Source organism: Hypanus sabinus, chromosome 2, assembly GCF_030144855.1.
Source record: "Hypanus sabinus isolate sHypSab1 chromosome 2, sHypSab1.hap1, whole genome shotgun sequence".
Taxonomy (NCBI): domain Eukaryota; kingdom Metazoa; phylum Chordata; class Chondrichthyes; order Myliobatiformes; family Dasyatidae; genus Hypanus; species Hypanus sabinus.
In genome coordinates this window covers 46,647,402-46,667,840 of record NC_082707.1, presented here as the reverse complement: position 1 = coordinate 46,667,840, position 20,439 = coordinate 46,647,402, and the positions used below count along the sequence as shown (strand labels likewise).

The window sequence follows — 20,439 nt, the reverse complement described above, 5'->3', positions numbered from 1 at the left end:
TGATCCAAACTTTTTTTCAAAAGTCACTATGCATTCTGTTAATACTTTAAGTGTAGCAAGGATAAGTAATGGATTCGAGATAATGTTCACTATGATGAAATTTTAAAAATTATGTTTCATTCTTTTATTGAAAAGCTATGAATTTTACCTATATGTACTTTGCAAGCAGTTAGTTATTGTGCATTGCTGTTACTTATGAAGAAATGCATATATGAATTTTACACAGATGAAGGTTGATAAACTATTACCCAATATTCCTGGATGGCACAAATTGCATGTAAGTCGTAGAGTTCATATGCATCACAATATCACATCATCAAGCATAAATAGCTTATTTAAATAAGTAACTTTATATTTTGCTAATCAATTTTTTTTTATAAAGGAATTAAAGTAATAAAAGCAGAACTTCCTCATGAGCAAATAGCACGGAGAAAATGCCTTCATAGTGAGGTTAGTATCGAGCGCAGTAGCATTAGTTCATACCTGCTCTGAATTTAGGGCCTCCAAGTACTTTTGCTGCAGAATAAAAACAGATCAAAAGATCTAAACAACTACATTTGCACTTTTCACTCAGATTCAGAGTTTCATATTATAACTAAAATGGAGTAGTTTATTAAACAAAGCTGTAACTCAACATAAAAATGGCTACAGCCAGTTTATACTGTCACTGGTAAACCATGAGATTAAGACATAAGATTTTTTTAAAAGTTTGTACTTGAGCAAATCTGATGAATCAAATATTACCCACATTTTATATGTGTACCGAATCTCATTTCCTATTAATTTTCCAGTGTAAAGTATTTCTTTTACGAACAAATATTGCAGCAAGAGCCACTGTTCTCTAAAACACATTAATTTCTGATACACTCATATATAAACTAACTATGAAGTGCTACTAAAAAGTAATGAATATTAATATCAAAAACATTTCGAAGGAAGTTGTACTTCAAATCAATTTCACTGATTTAAATCAATGAATTATTTTCAACGATTATTCACTTTTGTATGCAAGTTCCATGCTACATAATTACAATTAACTCTTTCCATCTGCCCACCCCAACTCCCTTATTTAATTCCATTCTCCCATCTTCCTCTGCTGCAGGGGTCCTAATAATTTTTATGCCATGGACCAGTACCATAAGGTAAGGGTAAGAGAGTTTCCTGTCAGAGTCCATCATCTGCAGTCCTTTGTTGACTCCAGCTATCACCTCTCAGACTCTCACTATTTTCACTCTTCCCTCCTCCATCTATCTGTTATGTCTTCTAATTCCAAAACAGAAAACTAATCAGAAGGAAAGCACAGAGAGGCTAGAATGCGAGTCCAACTTTGTTTTAATTTTAAGCAAGGCACACATATGACACAATGGTGCAATGACTTATGCCATTCACATACTTAGTACATATAACCATAATGAATTATTTAAACAACAAAGAATGCTTAATCAAATAATATATTTACAATATTACTGAAATACTAAATACACAACATTCCTCCCTGCTTAGGTATAAACTAACTCAACATAGAATGCATCTCAAATTATATACATACACTATGTATACTGCATACTACATAATACAACTACTAAATAGACATCCACAGCATAGTAAATTTTAAATTGTCGCATTCAGGCCTAAAGATGTTATCACTTCTGGGGCCTCCTTCTTGATGATCATAGGAGTTGACTCTGAGACTGATGCACTATCAATAACTCTTGGAGACATGAAGCGAGATATAGGCTTTTATTAGCTGGAAGAGAGCACTATCAGCAGCAAGAGACCATCACACAACATCCTGGAGACTGAGGGAGGAGCAGTGTCTCCAATCGCCTTTACACAGGGGTCTGTGGGAGGAGCCACAGGAGCAGTCAGCGGGGGGGTGTGTCCAGACAGGTATATGTAGTTCACCACAGAGACAGCAGGAAATAGGTCTGACAGCTCTGGACACCTTTCTTCTTCTTTTCTCAGCTTATCTCTCCGGATCTACTTCTCTTCCAGTCCCCACTTCTTACTCTCTCTCTTTATCCCCTCTTGATCCCTTTCTCAGTTGCCTTTCCTTAACCTTGGTTCTCTCACAATCCCTATCATGGTCTTGCTCACAGTTCAAATCCCAATCGTGCTCCCAATCCCACTCACACTCTTGTCCCCGCTCTTCTCATGTTCCTTCTCTCTTTCATGCCTTTATCTTTCAAGTTATTTCTCTCGACCTCTTCTCTCCTTTTTGATCTTGTCTTTCTTTTTCTTGCCTTCATTTTTCTAGTTTCTTGTGAGTATCTCAGAATTTGCCAGTTTTGAGAGATTAGATTAGATATTGCCTGTCATCTTCCATTTCCATAGCACTTACATCATCCTCTTTCTTTTCTTTTATCTTCTTTCTAGGATGTGCATCTTCATCATGGGAAGGTGCATTTAGTTTTCTGTAGTACTCTGTTATTAATCCTTCTATTCCTCCCTTTATAATCTGATCTTTCCTCCTGCTTATCTGATCCACATCATCATCTGATGAATCCTCTATCTTCTGATCCCAATTGACTCCATTTTTTTTTTGGCCTACCATTCATCTAGCTGGGCTTTGGTCTTTGCATATACTTTTCCAAACAATTTCTTGACTTCCACATGAAGTTCATGCAATAACCTTAATGCAAATAGAGGAGACTCTGGTTCTTTATACTCAGGATAGATGAACACTTTCAACTTTCCTGAAGCTCCTTGAAATCTCTTCCAAGCCACATTTTGTAAGTAACTGCCTGATTAACACATCAGAAGCTTTCTCAGAAAGGTTGCCTACACAAGCTGTTGTAGTCAGACCATTGCTTTCGTTACCTCACGATTCCTCTGAGCAGCATTGTCCTTCCTTGTTCAATACGCTTTCCAAACAGAGACACAGATGTTGACACCATGACCTGCTTGCCCTCTGTTGGGCAATGGTTCAGCATGGAGATAACTGTGGCATTATCCAGTACCATTCTTACTTTGCTTGGAGTGACTCTGTTTAAAGGAAGGTGGCATGCAAGTGGTAGATAGATCAAGTTGTAGTTGTCTCGGCCAATCGTTTGTTTAAAAAACCATATACAAGCCCAATGTGGCTTGGCGGTTATTGTGTTTCACTTTTACAAACGTCACTTCAACTGGAGTTACTTTTCTCCAGTTTAAGTTCTTAGTTGTAAATCTGCAGGCTTCAGTTCAGTATCTTTAAAATGCAGTTTATACTCGGTTTGTGGAATGACTGAAACAGCTGAGCTAGTGTCCAATTCCATTGTAATTAATGTGCCATTCATTTTTGGTGTAAGCCATTTTCCTTATCTATTGTTAGTTCAGACATTGTAAATCTCAAGCCTCCCCAGTCCTGTGTCATTCTCATCATTACCAGCCTTTTCATCAACAGCATGCAGTTTAGTGATTTTTAGAAACTGCTACTTGACCTTTTTTCCTTCCCTGTGTAGCCCATTTATTTTTGCCTACACAATATGCTGTTTGTATGTGTCTGATTTTGTTGCATTTTCTGCAAGCTTCACCTTTAAAAATGCATTGGTCTAGTGTATATGAGATGCTGCACCAAGGTAACAATTTGTTCAGCCAGACAGATTTCTGTTTAGATGTTGCAATTTTGTTCACGCTCTCTTTCATTCCTGACTGCAACGCAATTGTGTCTTTGTTTGCTGTTTCCATTGATACAGCTATTTCAACTGCTCTTTTAAATGAAAGTTATGCTTCAGTTAAGAGCGGCTTTTGAATGCTTTCTTGTACAATTCCACAAACTAAACAATCTCTCAGTGCATCATTAAGCCTATTACCAAACTAACAAAGCTCAGATAGCTTCTTCAATTCAGCCACATATGCCGAAATGGGCTCCCTTCCTTTTGATTCTACTTATGAAACCTAAAGCATTCTGCAATCAACAGTGGTTTTGGTTCTAAATGTTCCTGTATTCCTTTCACAATATCAGCAAAGCTCATTTCAGCTGATTTGGTTGGAGTAGTCAAATTTCTAAGCAAACTGTATGTTTTTCCATCCAATGCATTCAGCAAAACTAGTACTTATTTCTCATTGGCTTTTCCATTTGCTTTAAAATACTGCTCAATTAGCAGCCAGATATTTTCGTGCAATTGAACACATCAATCTTTCCTATGTAGACACCCATTTCTGCTTTTTTAGAATTTATTTATTATTATAATCACCCGGTACACACTGTTTATAAACCCATCAATTTGTCTGTTTTCTGCCTTTTTGTTTAACTCAATCATGTCTGTCTCCTTTCCAAAGAAGCACGTCAAACATCTCGCTATATTTTAATAAGTAGGCAGCTGTCCTGGGTTCCTTTGAAACTTCCTCATCACCACTGTTATGTTATGTAACTCTAAAACATAAAACTAATTGGAAGGAAAACAGGTAGAGTCCAAAATGGAAGTCTAACTTCCTTTTTCCTTCCAGGTAAGGTATATACATAAAACCATAATGAATGATTTAAACAGTAAAGAATTCATAATCAACCATGTATTTACAATATTACTGATATATTAAACACACAACACTATCACCTCTTCTCACATGGATCCACATATCACTTGCAGGCTCTTGTTCCACCCCTTCCCTGTGCCTTTTTATGCTGGCTATCTCCCCTTTGTCTTTTGGTCCAGATGAAGTCTCAAGCCAAAATATTGATTGTCCATTTCCCTTCACAGATGCTGTCTTACCCAACAAGTTTCTTGCTGAAATTAAGCAGCATATGTTGAAAGGAAACCAGCTAACCTTTTGAATCAGCAATCCTTCCTGACATCACTTCTGACTTCCATCTTTAATTTCTGTACACAACTGAACACATATCCCAGGTACTATTGTGGGACTTCTGCATTCTTTCTAAGCCCTTGTCTTTCCTAAAATTCAAACACAGCACAAAAACTTTGCATTACTTCCTTACTTTTGAACTCTATACTTGTATTTTAAAAGCTTAGCACATCACCTCATGATTCCTCAGTTACTCAAGCATTTCCACTTTCATTAAAAATGTACCATTTTTTTACTGCCTTTTTTATATGTTGGACTGAATCATCAAATAGCTAGACCAATAAAGAAGGCCATTTCGTCTTGAGAGTAATACAATCAGTGCCATTATCCCATTTTGTGATAAATTTCAACTATTGTGTATCTGCAATTGTTGCCATTCTCAATGTTTTCTAAATTTCCATGTTCTGTATTAACAATAAACCATTGAAAGAATACATATATCCAGTACATCGAAGTTCATCATTGATTAGATAATCAATACCAACACAAAGTGAACACAACTTGCTTAATTTTAGTCTGTTTGCATTTATTTTACTCTATGCCTCTTGTAACTTAACAAAATTAATTAAATGCTATTATCCCTTCAGTCTTTCATTTACTATTCGAAGTGTTTATTTAGAAGACATTTATTTAAAAGGTTTATTTTAAGATTGAGTAATAGTTACAAAGTGAGATCAAATGAAAAATAATGCATTGTATTCTACTGCATTAATGGTAATTACAAGGGATTAAGATTGACAATAATAGAAAGTTAATCTAAATATTTGTGTGAGCTGGGTAAATAGCAGTTTATATAAAATTCAAAAGCAATAAATCTACAAAATATCTTACATTAGATGTAAATTTACATTTCATTGGATTACATTCACAACTTTGTAATGTAATACACATATTTACAAGTAATGTAAAATAAAGATGATTTTTCAAATCAAGTATAGTCTATCAGAACAAATTTGCACATTGGAAAATGATACAATTTGCTTAAATAGAAATGAGAGCAAAACTAGATTATTTGAATATAAAATAAAATAATTACAGAGTAATTATACTCTTCTCATACTCAAAGAAGAATATGAAATACTCCTGCTTTTGCAGATAAAACATGCAAACTTCATGGTAAAAACTATAATATGAAAGACTTACTTAAACTAGTAAATTCTACTTGTTATTTAATAAGGCCAAACAAAGCAAATCCTACAAATTTAACTTTATTCTCAATTTCTAATTCCCAAGAAGTTCCATCTTCAACAGAAAATGTAAATAGTTTTTGCATATCCTGGCAAAAATTTTTAACACTATCGAGCTTCCACTACTAAATAATGATGGATAAGCTGAACAATGAAAACCTCACATACAAAGTAGTATGGGTGTGAAAAGATTCAAGACAATACTTACGTAATGTTTGTTAATCTTTCAGACTTATTATGGGAATAGACATGCTGCTTACCTCAAGTTCAGAGTTTATAGAAGTAGCATCTGATGAACTACATGAAGATACTTTTGCATGAATAACATGCTTGGGAGGATACATTGGAGGATCATGGACAAGCAGAGAATCCATTTTTATTTTTCTCTCAGTACATGTCTGCCCATCTCCAGGTAATCTTTTAAGACCAAGTCCAATCTACAGTTATAAACAGGCACAGTACATATAGCTAAAAACCATCAAAGTAAAGATCAGAAATGCAGTTAAATAAAACAAATTTTGAAACTAAAAAAATTAATAAAGCTTTTTATTTTAAGAGTTTGTATTCCATTTCCACTTTCACCAACTACATGATTAATCTTAATAATAAGTAGATTAAATATACCAAATAACTAATGTGATTGAAATAACTTTTAACATGCCAAAGTAACAAAAGCATTATAGAATAAATGTGAGTTTGCTGATCTTGTAAAAAGATTTCCTAACTTAATAATACTGTTGATAACTATTGACATATAAATGCCAGACAATTAACATACTTTTCCAATGTATTGGTTATTGTAATTTATACACAGTTTAATTACCAATGTTTCTGAGTGGCTCCATTTATTTGATAAATTCCTAACATCAGAAAGGCAATGCATACTAAGAGATGTTTTAACAAAACTTTAATACATGTCACTGTTCATCTAAGTTCTCAAATAAGAAAAAAAATCAAAATTTACATACAATTGTTTTGAGGTTTTTCACAATAAGAATAATATACAATAAAGCAAAATAAAAGATCAATAATAAAACAGGAACACATGAAACTACTAACCCAGATTTTCCAATAACAATAAAACAGCAACTTAAGTCTGTAAATTCACTGATTTTTCATTCTATTAGCATGATTCATTATATTTTCTTGAATTAGTACAAGGGCAGTGGTTAATGAGATCTGGGGTGGTCCCTTCTGTTCAGTGATTCCATCTGTACTGTGGAAATAGTCTTATAATGCAGATTCAAATTATATTACTCATTCACTTTGTTCCTCCCACTAGACTAGTCTATTAATGGGATCAAGTAACCTGATTATATTTCAGAGCAAATGAGTAGAGATTCCATTTGTGAGATGAGCTTCTCCTTTCATCTCTTTGACACATAATTAGTCGAGTACTTCGTTTACAGAAGTCCTGCCATCCAGCAAGTAATATTACCAGGACCTCACTAAATGAAAATGGCAAGAATTTTAGTATATGAAATGTGATATGAACTCAGACAGATTCTGCAGTGCTGTTCTTTTGCAGGGGGACAAAGAAGTCACAGGAAAATATGAGTTCCTTCAGTGAAGACATAGACAGGGAGAAGAGGGAGAATTACCCATTGCCTTTGACAGAGAGATCAATCCCTCGAAATTCAATAAGTTAAGGTCATTAGTTGCAGGGTTTACGATTCAAGATTGTTCAATGTCATTTCCAGAACACAAGTATAAAGGAAAATAAAATAATTGTTACTCCAGTTCAAATGCAGCATATAAAAAACACAATAAAATGAAGAACATAATTCTAAAAACACAATAATAATAAATACATAGCTTATGTAGATCAATTGATTATACATACCTAGTGAGTGCACAATCCTGTATATAAGGAAATGATAGTGGGTTGGGTTAATGCATGGAGGTGTTGATCAGTGTTAGTAGGTGGATATGGAGAGTTACAGGAGAGCTTAGGAAAATACGATTTCAACTAAAGAACTGGGGAGAGCTGGGACACAAAAAGAATGTTCTACTGGTAAACAAACATTCATTTCTTTGATTAATTTCAAAGCTGGATGTAGCACTTGACTGAAGTGCAGACTCCTGAAAGAGGTTATAAATGGTGTCATTTCCTTAGACACCACCCATAATATGCATATAAAACCTTCCTCTTGTTACTGATTTGTGCAGATTCCTCTGACCCCTGACGTCTCTAACCATCCCTTCCCAAAAATGTAGCAAACAGTCTTTAATTGCAAACACTCCCCAGCAGTGAAAGAATGCTGGTCGAATTGCCTCACTAAGAATGTTTTCTGAAGATCAGAGCTGCAAGGAAAGGTGGGGATTCTTGCACCTGCTCTTCTGGAAACTAAACTGCATTGTGTGTGTAAGCGCCCAAGTACTCAGGGTTGCATACACAGCCCCTGCTCTAATCGCAACACTGTGTGACTAAGCACAGCTTCAATACCACCTTCAAATGAGCTGAAAGCACCACTATTGTTGGATGAACCACAGATGCTGGTGAGTCACCTTACCAGGGTGAGGCGGGTCACCTGGTTAAGTGGTGCAGCAAAGCTAAAGAGCCGGTTGTGGACTTTAGGGAGGGGAAGGAGAGCAAACTTGCCAGCCTACATTGGGTAATCGACAGTGGGGAGTGTCTGCAGCTTTAAATTCCTGGGAATTAATGCATCAGATTATCTGTCCTGGCCCAGTACATGAGGAATGCATGCCAATATCTTTTCATTCTTAGGAGGTTAAGGAGATTCAGCTTATCATCAAACCTCTAACAAACTTCTAAAGATGTGCTCTTGAAAGTACCCTGACCAGCTACATCATAGTCTGGTATGGCAATTTGAATGTGCAGGAATGCAAGAAGTTGCAGAGAGTAGTACACTCTGTCCGGTACATCCAAGGCACATCCTTGTCCACCACTGGTAGTATCTATAGGAACACTATAGGAGAAGGAGAGTTTCAGAGCTGTGTACTTTGATAATAAATGAACCTTTGAACCTCCTCAAGAATGCAACATTCCACCAAAGATACCCAGCATCTGGACCATGCCACTTTCTTGCAGCTACTTTTAGGCAGGAGGTGCAAAGCCTGAAGTCCAACACAACCAGCTTCAAGAACAGCCACTTCCCTTCAACCATCTGAATCAACTGGCAAAACCCTAATCAATATGGTCTTACAGCACTATGAACATTTTGATTAACCTACTCTAATTTGGATTAATTTAATTTTATTGTAAAAAGAAACATATACAGTTTAGGTGTAATTTTCTTCTTCTTGTGAATGCTGCTTATATAACGTTGCCTGAATTTAGAGCGCACGTCTTATGAGGAAAGGTTTATAGATAACCACAGACTTTCTCCCAGGGCGAAATGGCAGATAATGCGGGGACATATTTTAAGGAGAATGGAGGAAAGTGTAAGGGGGGGGGGGAATGCTAGAGATAGTTGTGTTGTTTTTTTATACACAGAGTGGTAGGTGCTTTAAACATGCTGCAGTGGGCAGTGGTAGAGGCAGATAAATGTGGGGCATTTAAGAGACTCTTAGGTGGATGAAAGAAAAATGGAAGACTTTGGGAAGTAAGTGGTGGATTGATCTTTGGAGTAGGTTCAAGGGTTGGGACAACATTGTGGGACATATGACTTGTAGTGTGCTGTACTCTTCTATGTTTTACATGCCTGTGATGCTGCTGCTGCAGGTAAGTTTCTCATTTCACCTCTGCAATACAAAAAACTTGGACCTGTATGTATTTTGGAACTGGAAATAATGAATTTCTCAGTATTATTTTTATAAATCATTTTAAAACAGCATTTAAAAGATTGCTAATGACATTTTAATAGCAGAAAAAATTCTCAGAGCCTTACTCCAGAACTTCCTTTCTTTTCAAAGGTACCGATAATATAAATCTGTCCAATTAATTTGCATACAGTAAAATCTGAAAATCTGAGCCTGTTGTAGAAACAATTAAACAGTGGAGTAACAAACAAGACGACCAACATTTTTCAGGCACAGGGATTTTGTTACAATTTCTTTACCTCTTGTACTGGTTCAATGCTCAGATCCATATAGTGACCCATTTCTGCCATCTTTCGTAGATATCTGTTGTTCTGAGGTATGTTCAGTGGCACCCAGTCCATGCTCTAAAAGGAATCATTTATAAGATTATTTTACTTCCATTCCAACTCCAAACTGTAACCACCAAAGGAGTCAAATTATATTTACAATGCCACAAAAAAATAATCAAACTCTTTGAAAATGAGAAGAAATAAAAATCACTAAAATACCTGAAATTATTTTAAATCACCTCTGTTAGCACTCTTTGAGTTACTCTTTGTCCACAATGGATAGGAAAAATTCCACCTGGTCAATTATCATCTCATCAGTTATTTTGTTCAAGATCATCTTACAGTCTTTTCCAATCATAAACAAGAGCACAATTCCATACTTGAGATGAAAGTGGTTGTCCAATGGCAATACTCAAGTAGAAATCAGTGGCCACTAGAGGAAAATGATCCATTGTCTGGGCTGACATCTAACATAAAGATGTAGTTCAGGGCACAGAGTCAGCATCAGACTATGAAAATCTTCAACATGTAATCACATACAAAAGCAAAAGACAAAACCTGGGGATACAAAAATCAGTTACCCTTCATCATATAGGTTAAAAATCTGAAAATGTAGTCTTGCTTTTGCTTCTCCAAAGCTGCTTAGTATCCCCAGTATATTCTGATTTAATTTCAGATTTTCAGCATCTGCAGCTTTTTGTGCTTTTTTAAATTTGACTATTTCTTGTTAGCGACGGCATTGTTAAATTTTTCATCTTGAATATCCTGAAGGTTGTCATTGACCACAAGCCTAAATGGAACAGAAATTCCACAGCAAGAAGAGCAAGTATCTTCTTTACCTACTAATGAAAAGATGGGAATGTAATATAATACATTGATTAATGCAATACCAATAATATTCAGGCTAGACACCAGCTTAATCATTTCCACAGCCATGGCCGCAAGGTGTTTATCAAAGGGATGTACTGTAACAACTCGTTGAGATTTTTTGACTTCTATCATCTCAAAGAAAGGGGGCAGGAGGTAAACACCTACCACATTGAGCTGCACGGTAGCATAGTGGTTCACACAATGCTGCACAGTACCAGCAACCAGAGTTCAATTCCCGCTGCCGCCTGCAAGAAGTTTGTATGTTCTCCCTGTGACCATGTGGATTTCCTCCACGTACTCCGGTTTCCTCCCACAGTCCAAAGACATACCAGTTGATAGGTTAATTGGGCATTGTAAGTTGTCCAATGATTAGGCTAGGATTAAGTTGGGGGAAATGCTGGTGGGTGGTCCGGCTCAAAGGGCCGGAAGGGCTTATTCCACACAGCATTTCAATAAATTAAAAAATTATTCCTTTCCCTCTTATGGCGAGGTTTCTCAGGAGAAGTGAGGGAAGGTAGCCCTGGAAGAGTTTAATAACGTGAACAGTTGAGTATCCCAGAATATGAGATTATACTTGGCTTATTACTCCCATGTACTAGATGTAGCCTTCTACCAATAGCCACACTCATCAGTTCTTTAATAGGTACAACTGCTACTTGTGCCACCTGTATGCTGTCCATGTAAAATTGGCAATAAGATGCTTCTGGTAGCTAGATAAGGTCAACTGAGGGAAAGTACCAGTTGCAGCTTAGCTGCCTTGAGGATAATAAACTAACTTTAATCGGTGTAATAAATGAATAATTATTAATTCAATGGGAGAAATATTTGTTGTCATAGTACCTGTGTATTAGCTTGAAGCTCGTCTTCTTCCACATTTTGTTCAGATGTTTTCAAGAGAGAGATGGTATCAGATTCTACCACCATCTCCAAACCCCATTGTTGATGAGTAGTTTGATTTTTCAGCAAACATAATAGGTACAGTACCTTGTTGAATATGGTTAAAAGAAAGTAAATCAAATTTGTGATCACCTCCCTCTGGTTTCCCTCCTCCTTTCCTTTCTGCCATGGTCCACAGTCCTGTCAGATTCTTCCTTCTTCTGCCCTTTACTTCTTCCACCAATCCCCTCCCAGCTTCGTACTTCAGCCCCTCCCCTGGACACTTCTTTTTACATTTTGTCAACGGATTTAGGTTGCATTTAGGAACACTATACAACTATTTCTCTTCTCAGGATCAGGCAAAAAGATTGATAAAATATCATATAGGTCATTTCTGCAGAACAAAATATGACACCAAATGGTTGGAAAAATAAAATGAACCGAGTATATGTCTATAGATTTTTTTTAAAAGTACAGTTCATATTCTAAATCAAGATGTTCTAACATATCTGATTCCAAGTTTCTAGATCTGATGAAGCAACAACAAACCATTTTTAAAGGATACAGAGATATCTAGAGCTGCACCACCAAGATAGATAAGCAGCCAGGGCAAAGCTCTTAGGATTAAAACAGGGATTTTCTCTTGGGACAGAACGGCAACAGCATATAACACACTTGCCACCATTGAGAAGGTAACAACCCAATGCAGGAGACTGCCCTCAATCTTCCCCCTAAACTGAAATTTAGTTGGGAGAAAAAACAAACATTTAATAGCCTGTATCATAAAACACTTTCACTGAAAGGCGAAAGATGGGAAACATTGTTCGACAGAAATCAGCTGATGTTTCTGATACAAAAGAGATCTGAATCAGAAGCCACTGACATGTACACTTATCAGCCTTTGAACAACTGTATCTTAAAAGGAAAATTACTCTCAATGAAAGTAAACTTCATAAATAATTTATTTTCAGCTCTGACTACCTCAGGCAGATTACAAAGTCACATTCAATGTCTACTTGAAGCTATAGAAAAAGATACATACATTTAGCATGGCAACATGTGCAACGATATTATTAAGCAGTGTTTATGTAGCAATCCCAGCATAACTTTTAATGAAAAACATTTTTATTTTTATTTCCAACCATCAGCTCCTACTTACTGCCTTGAAAATGATAGGGAACTTTGATGTCCAGCCAATGAAAATTGCAATCACCCCCAGTACATAGCCAATGATTTCTGTGTCATCCTGGAAAAAAATTAGACATAAATGAAAACTGATTTTAAAGAATACTAAATAAACATTACATTAACAAATTAAGCCAAACTTAAATGAAATCGCTTAAGAACTTGAGTAATCGCTCACAACGCACTACTAAAGAAACACACGGAGGCAGAGGGAGCTGAAATCAGAATGCCTTTACTGATTCAACATCACGCACTTAAATCTTCCCTCCCATGGGCCTCTGCAACCCGTGGAGCAGACGTGACGTCAGATTGTCCCTGGAAGGTCCACCTCGAGCAGGTAGTTCCAAGTGCGCTACCGCGTATCTGCCCACGGCTCCCGAAGGCGTGTTCGGGTCATGTTTTTTTTACTTCTCCAGTGCGTTCAACACCATCCGCCCTGCTCTGCTAGGTGAGAAGCTGACAGTGATGCAGGTGGATGCTTCCCTGGTGTCATGGATTGTTGATTACCTGACTGGCAGACCACAGTACGTGCGCTTGCAATACTGTGTGTCAGACAGAGTGGTCAGCAGCACTGGGGCTCCACAGGGGACTGTCCTGTCTTCCTTTCTCTTCACCATCTACACCTCGGACTTCAACTACTGCACAGAGTCTTGCCATCTTCAGAAGTTTTCTGATGACTCTGCCATAGTTAGATGCATCAGCAAGGGAGATGAGGCTGAGTACAGGGCTACAGTGGGAAACTTTATCACATGGTGCGAGCAGAATCATCAGAAGCTTAATGTGAAAAAGACTAAGGAGCTGGTGGTGGACCTGAGGAGGGCTAAGGCACCGGTGACCTCTCTTTCCATCCAAGGGGTCAGTGTGGACATGGTGGATGATTACAAATACCTGGGGATATGAATTGACAATAAACTGGACTGGTCAAAGAACACTGAGGCTGTCTACAAGAAGGAGCAGAGCCGTCTCTATTTCCTGAGGAGACTGAGGTCCTTTAACATCTGCCGGACGATGCTGAGGATGTTCTACAAGGCTGTGGTGGCCAGTGCTATCATGTTTGCTGTTGTGTGCTGGGGCAGCAGGCTGAGGGTAGCAGACACCAACAGAATCAACAAACTCATTCGTAAGGCCAGTGATGTTGTGGGGGTGGAACTGGACTCTCTGACGATGGTGTCTGAAAAGAGGATGCTGTCCAAGTTGCATGCCATCTTGGACAATGACTCCCATCCACTCCATAATGTACTGGTTAGGCACAAGAGTACATTCAGCCAGAGACTCATTCCACCGAGATGTAACACTGAGCATCATAGGAAGTCATTCCTGCCTGTGGCCATCAAACTTTACAACTCCTCCCTCAGAGTGTCAGACACCCTGAGCCAATAGGCTGGTCCTGGACTCAATTCCACTTGGAATAATTTACTTATTTATTATTTAATTATTTATGGTTTTATATTGCTATATTGCTACACTATTCTTGGTTGGTGCGACTGTAACAAAACCCAATTTCCCACAGGATCAATAAAGTATGTCTGTCTGCGGGCCGCCACACCACGCCCCCCCCCCCCCCCGAAATGTACATCGGGGGAGTGGAGCCCCGAGGCTGTGTGGCTTGTCTGGGCGGCCGGCCTCGCCGGCGCGGTGTGGGTACCCTCACCGGTTGCTCAATGTCCACGTGCGCCGGTTTGAGGGCGGTCCACTGTAAAAGTCTCTTCCCGGCCACCCACTTCCACCACACACGTGGTTCTGTTGTACTGGATCATCTTGAAGGGTCCCTCGTACGGCTGCTGTAGAGGAGACCTGTGCATGCCCCTGCGAATAAAAACATACTCACAGTCTTGGAGGTCCTTAAGGGTGAAGGATGGCGTGGGACAATGCCTGGAGGTCGGGACCGGTGCCAGGGTCCCTATCTTGTCCCGCAGCCTCATTAGCACCGCTGCTGGAGTTTCTTCTGAATCTCAGGCCTCTGGTACGAACTCGCCTGGGACTGTCAGGGGGGCGCCGTAGACCAATACCACCGAGGAGGTGTCCAGGTCCACCTTGGGGGTTGTGTGGATGCCCAGTAGGACCCAGGGAAGCTCATCTGTCCAGTTGGGGCCCCTGAGGCGCGCCATCAGGGCCGACTTGAGATGCCGGTGGAATCGCTTTACCAAACCGTTGGACTGAGGATGGTACGCTGTGGTGTGATGCAGCTGGGTGCCCAGGAGCTGCGCCAGTGCTGTCCACAAACCAGACGTGAACTGCGCCCCTCTGTTGGAGGTGATGTCCATTGGGATCCAGTTTGCAATGAGCGTCCTGGCGCAGGACTCAGTGGACGTGTCTGCGAGCGGTACGGCTTCCGGCCATCTGGTGAGCCTGTCTACCATGGTAAAGATATACCTGGCGCCCCAGGAGACTGGCAGGGGGTTGATGATGTCCACGTGGATGCGTTAGAACCTCCTTTGCGTCGGCTGGAACTGCTGGAGGGGAGCCTTCACATGTCACTGGACTTTGGCAGTCTGGCAGTGTGCGCAGGTCCTGGAGGTCGTGCAGCGTGTCGAACACCCGGCGCCTCCATGCCGCGGGAAACACAGGTCGGGGTTTGCCGGTAGACACGTCGCACAGGAGTCGATCCGCTGCCGGGCCGATGGAGCCAACTGGAGCCCCGATCTCGGTGTCCGACCGTTGTGCTTCTGCCAGTGCTGCGTAGTCTATTCCTGAGGACGAGATGCCTACTGAGTGGAGGGAGGGGTGGGACAGTGTGTCGGTGACGACGTTGTTCTACCCTGCGATGTGGCGGACGTCCGTGGTGAATTCTGAAATAAAGGACAGGTAGGTGCCTCTGCTGCTGAGCCAACCATGGGTCTGATACCTTGGCCAGTGCGAAGGTGAGGGGCTTGTGAGGGAACTTCCTTCCCTCGAGGAAGTACCGGAAATGCCGGACAGCCAGGTAGAGCGCTAGCAACTCTCTGTCGAAGGTGCTGTACTTCACCTCTGGTGGCCGTAGGTGCCGGCTGAAGAAAGCGAGTGGTCGCCACTGGTCCTCGACAAGCTGCTCCAGGACTCCGCCGACTGCCGTGTTGGAAACGTCGACTGTGAGTGACGTGAGTACATCGACTCTCGGGTGCACTAGGAGGGCTGCCTTCACCAGCGCCTCCTCGATCTGCTTGAACGCCTCCGTGGACTCCGCGTCCCATGCCACTTCTTTGGCCTTGCCAGCTGTCAGGCTGAACAAAGGTCTCATGATGCGTACCGCCGACGGCATGAACCGATGATAAAAGTTGACCATCCCCATGAACTCCTGCAGGCCCTTGACCGAGCTGGGCTTGGGGAACTGGCGGATGGCCTGGACCTTGTCCGGTAGGGGAACTGCGCCATGTCGGTTGACTCTGTGGCCCAAGAAGTCGATCTCCGTCAGCCCGAACTGGCATTTTGCCGGATTGATTGCCAGTCCACGATCGCTCAGGCATTGGCAGAGCTGGTGCAAATGTGCCACGTGCTCTTGGTGCGAACTGCTGGCCACCAGGATATTGTCCAAGTAAATGAAAACGAAATCCAGACCGCATCCTACCGAGTCCATGAGTCTTTGGAAAGTTTAGGCTGCATTCTTGAGACCAAAAGGCAGCCTCAGGAATTCAAACGAGCCGAACAGGGTGATAAGTCTGTCTTGGGCACATCATCAGGGTGCACTGGGATCTGATGGTATCCCCTGACCAGGTCGATTTTGGAGAAGATGGTCACTCCGTGCAGGTTCGCCGTGAAGTCCTGGATGTGAGGTACCGGGTATCTGTTGGAGGTTGTGGCGTCATTGAGCCTTCTGTAGTCTCCGCAGGGCCTCCATCCTCTTGCAGACTTGGGCACCATGTGCAGTGGGGATGCCCACGGGCTGTCTGAGCAGCGTACGATTCCCATCTCTTCCATCTTACGGAACTCCTCCTTGGCGAGGTGGAGCCTGCGAGCTCGGGCGTGCAGCGGCGGGCCTTGCGTGGGGATGTGGTGCTGTACGCCGTGCTTGGGGTCGGCCATGGAGAACTGCAGGGTGACTATGGAGGGGAATTCCGCCAACACCCTGGAGAATTCATTACCCGAGAGGGTCACGGAATCCAGGTGGAGGGCTGGTAGCTTGGCTTCTCCGAGCTGGAAAGTCTGGAACATCTCGGCGTGGACCAAATGCCGGCCTTTTAGGTGGACCAGGAGGCAGTTGGCTTGTAGGAAATCTGCCCCTAGTAGTGGCTGTGACACCGCTGCCAACGTGAAAGTCCAAGTGAAACGGCTGGACCCGAAATGCAGTGAGATAGTTCGTCCGAATACTGGTGCCATTTGCAGCGGTGAGTTCGGGGCCTGGGACCTCGTTACGAGTGTCCATATTCGAGGGGGGAGTATGCTGACTTCGGCCCCAGTGTCTACTAGGAAGCGCCACCCAGAATGTCAGTCCCAGAGGTACAGGAGGCTGTCTCGGTGGCCACTGGTCGAAGCCATTAGTGACGGCTGGCCCCTGCGTTTCCCAGAAAGGCACATGGTGGACGGCAGCAGCGCGTGCCTGAGCCCCATCTTTGGTGATAGAAACACCATTGTCCCGAACTTTCGTCTTTTACTCCCGTGGGTCTCAACGGCTTCAGTCGCGGGGCCTGGGCTTTGGGGCGCGCAATCGTGGCTAGGCCCATGGAGGCTGCTCCATGTTGCTTGCTCTGCCAAAGGACGTCTGCTTTAGCCACGACCCTGTGTGGGTCACTGAAATCCTCACTCGCGAGGAGGAGGTGAATGTCCTCTGGCATTTGCTCGAGGAACAACTGTTGAAATTAAAGGCACGGCTTATGGCCGTCCATGAGCGCCAGCATATCGTTCATGAGCTTGGATGGCGTGCAGTCGCCCAGGCCGTCCGTATGTAGGAGCCGCGTGGCCTGTTCGAGGTGGGAGAGTCTGAAGTTACGAATCAGGAGCACCTTAAGCTTAGCGTACCTGTCCTCCGTTGGTGGCTGGCGTAGGAAGTCGATGATCCGGCCTGCTGTCTCCTGGTCGACCGTGCTGACCACATAGTAGTACTGCGTGGCGTCGGCTGTAATGTCTCTGATATTGAACTGGGCCTCAGCCTGCTCGAACCAAACGTGGGGTTGAGTGGCCCAGAAAGTCGGGAGCTTCAGAGAGACCGCGCTGTGCGAGTTGCTCGAACTCATGTCTGGTCGCTGAGTCGCCGGCTCCAGATGAACGTCGGGGTCACCAATGTAGTCACGCACAACGCACTACTAAAGAAACACACAGAGGCAGAGAGAGCTGAACTCAGAATGCCTTTACTGATTCAACATCACGCACTTAAATCTTCCCTCCCATGGGCCTCTGCAACCCGTGGAGCAGACGTGACGTCAGATTGTCCCTGGAAGGTCCGCCTCGAGCAGCAGGTTCCAAATGCGCTACCGCGTATCTGCCCACGGCTCCCAAAGGCGTGTTCAGGTCATGTTTTTTTTTACTTCTCCAGTGCATTCAACACCATCCGCCCTGCTCTGCTGGGTGAGAAGCTGACAGTGATGCAGGTGGATGCTTCCCTGGTGTCATGGATTATTGATTACCTGACTGGCAGACCACAGTACGTGCGTTCGCAACACTGTGTGTCAGACAGAGTGGTCAGCAGCACATGTGATGTCAGACTGTACACAGAAGGTCCGCCTCTAGCGGGTAGTTTCAAACGCACTACCGCGTGTCTGCCCGCAGCTCCCAAAGGCGGTTCGAGTCCCGCATGTGCGGGCTGCCACTCTTGCTTCAGACGAATGTCAACATAAAGCCGGCCGGTAGCGCAGTGGCACCAGCTCCAGACTTTGAGGTGAGTAGTCCCAGATTCAAAACCAGCCAGCTCCTTGCACACTTTCCATCTGTGCTATTCTGACCATCGAGCTAGCAACTCAGCTTTGTAAAAAACAGACAAATGCTAAAGAAATGGCAAGGTTTCTGCCCAATGCTCTACAAGGCACAGAAAGGAACAATAACAACGTCAACATTGGGTCCCAGAGTCAGAGAGCATAGAAATAAGACCAACAGATACATGCTGATCAGCAAGTACCCATCATACTAATCCTAGTTGGTCCATAGTTGGGGATTCAGTTCTAATCAAGATACATTTTAAATCTGCAAGTGCCAGTTAGAATGAGTCCCACTTGAGCATCTGGCATGGTTCTAGAGCTGGGCAATCCACGAAAGCAATGTTGTTCCTCCAAAATGTTCCTTTAGATCTTTAAAATACATCACGTAAAATTGACAGGAATTAACAAAATATTGGCTTTTCTTTTCAGAACTGATAATTCCATGCTTACGCCAGAGTGACAGGTATCTATTTAAATTAAGCAAGCAGCTTGAAGGCATCTATTTCACCTTAAGTAATGTGGAAAGTAACCTCCGCTTTGGTCCATGGAAATCCACTTGAGCAATAGGAGAGGGCCAAAAGAAGTAACTTGTGCTCATAACAAAAGGCAGGCAAGCTACCAGTAAAGCAGTCCTCCTTCTCCTTCTTCTTCTTTTGTGTCTCAATAGTTCTGGGTATAGGAAACAATATGAGAAAATTTAGAACACACAGGATAAAATGCGCAAGTGTTGTAAGATCATTTGCACAAATCAATGCGATTGCGTCTCGATGCTGTAGAATATAGAACATAGAGAAAATCTTCTGTCTTGATTTGGCTGATTTTTTAAAGATTTTCTATTATTGCCTCACTCAGAAGACTACTCTGTAGCAGTGATGACTGTAGGGTTTTGTAAACAAAATGGCAGAGGTGTTTAAGTTTAAGGGATATCATAACAACACCTTTATTGTCAAAACACAGAACATATAGTGAAGAAAACAACTTCACAGCATGATGTCACCACATCAGACCAGCTTCTTAAAGGGAACCCCAGCTCAATGTCAGTGGTTTCCACCCTTAACATATCGCTAAATGAAATCTCTGATAGGACAGATACATTTAACTATTATATATTTATTTATCATCACATCAGGTTCTTTATAATATAGAATTATTTTAGAAAATAAACTTCCCCAAAATGTTTTTTCTACTTGGCTAGTATGCAGTAATATATTTAAATTATTTGAAATGTAACTTCAATGTTTAGTTAAAAAACAAACAGGCAAATTTTGATTTAATTTTCAGAGCTTAATAGTTCTCTCAGAAATTTACAGGTTTCAAAATATCATCCTAATTTCACATTTTTAGTAGCAAATAGGATTTCACTAAGAGCAGTCTATATTCTACAGTTGCATTATCTGGATAGAATAAAGGGCTATTATTTCCAGGTACATACTGTACATGAAAAGGTATTCATACACTCAAATTAGAGTGAAATGATTTGCAAAGAGACGGTGACAAGCCGGAGTGTCAACAAATTACATACATCAGTTCAACAAGTTGTTCAACTCTTCTGAGCATTAATTTAATGGTTCTTTGCAATGATGAAGCAGAATATGCAGTGGCAGTTTTGGCCATAATGAATACTTCTGCAATACTTGGTCATGTCATTTGAAAATCTCATCT

The 20,439-nt window shown here is 41.5% G+C and overlaps 1 protein-coding gene across 3 annotated transcripts in view; it reads right to left on the bottom strand.

The window, feature by feature from the left end:
* tmem44 (transmembrane protein 44) overlaps positions 1 to 20,439 on the bottom strand; it is a 48,985-nt gene that overhangs the window by 5,108 nt on the left and 23,438 nt on the right. For 2 of the 3 annotated variants that reach the window (XM_059945489.1, XM_059945473.1), the window contains exons 4-10: positions 19,286 to 19,446; positions 12,927 to 13,013; positions 12,333 to 12,503; positions 11,732 to 11,875; positions 9,992 to 10,096; positions 6,230 to 6,406; positions 484 to 516 (exon numbers count right to left, since the gene is read on the bottom strand). In XM_059945489.1, the coding sequence (XP_059801472.1) occupies positions 484 to 516; positions 6,230 to 6,406; positions 9,992 to 10,096; positions 11,732 to 11,875; positions 12,333 to 12,503; positions 12,927 to 13,013; positions 19,286 to 19,446 (878 nt within the window). The remainder of the gene's footprint in view (positions 1 to 483; positions 517 to 6,229; positions 6,407 to 9,991; positions 10,097 to 11,731; positions 11,876 to 12,332; positions 12,504 to 12,926; positions 13,014 to 19,285; positions 19,447 to 20,439) is intronic. The other variant, XM_059945481.1, reaches the window with a different exon arrangement.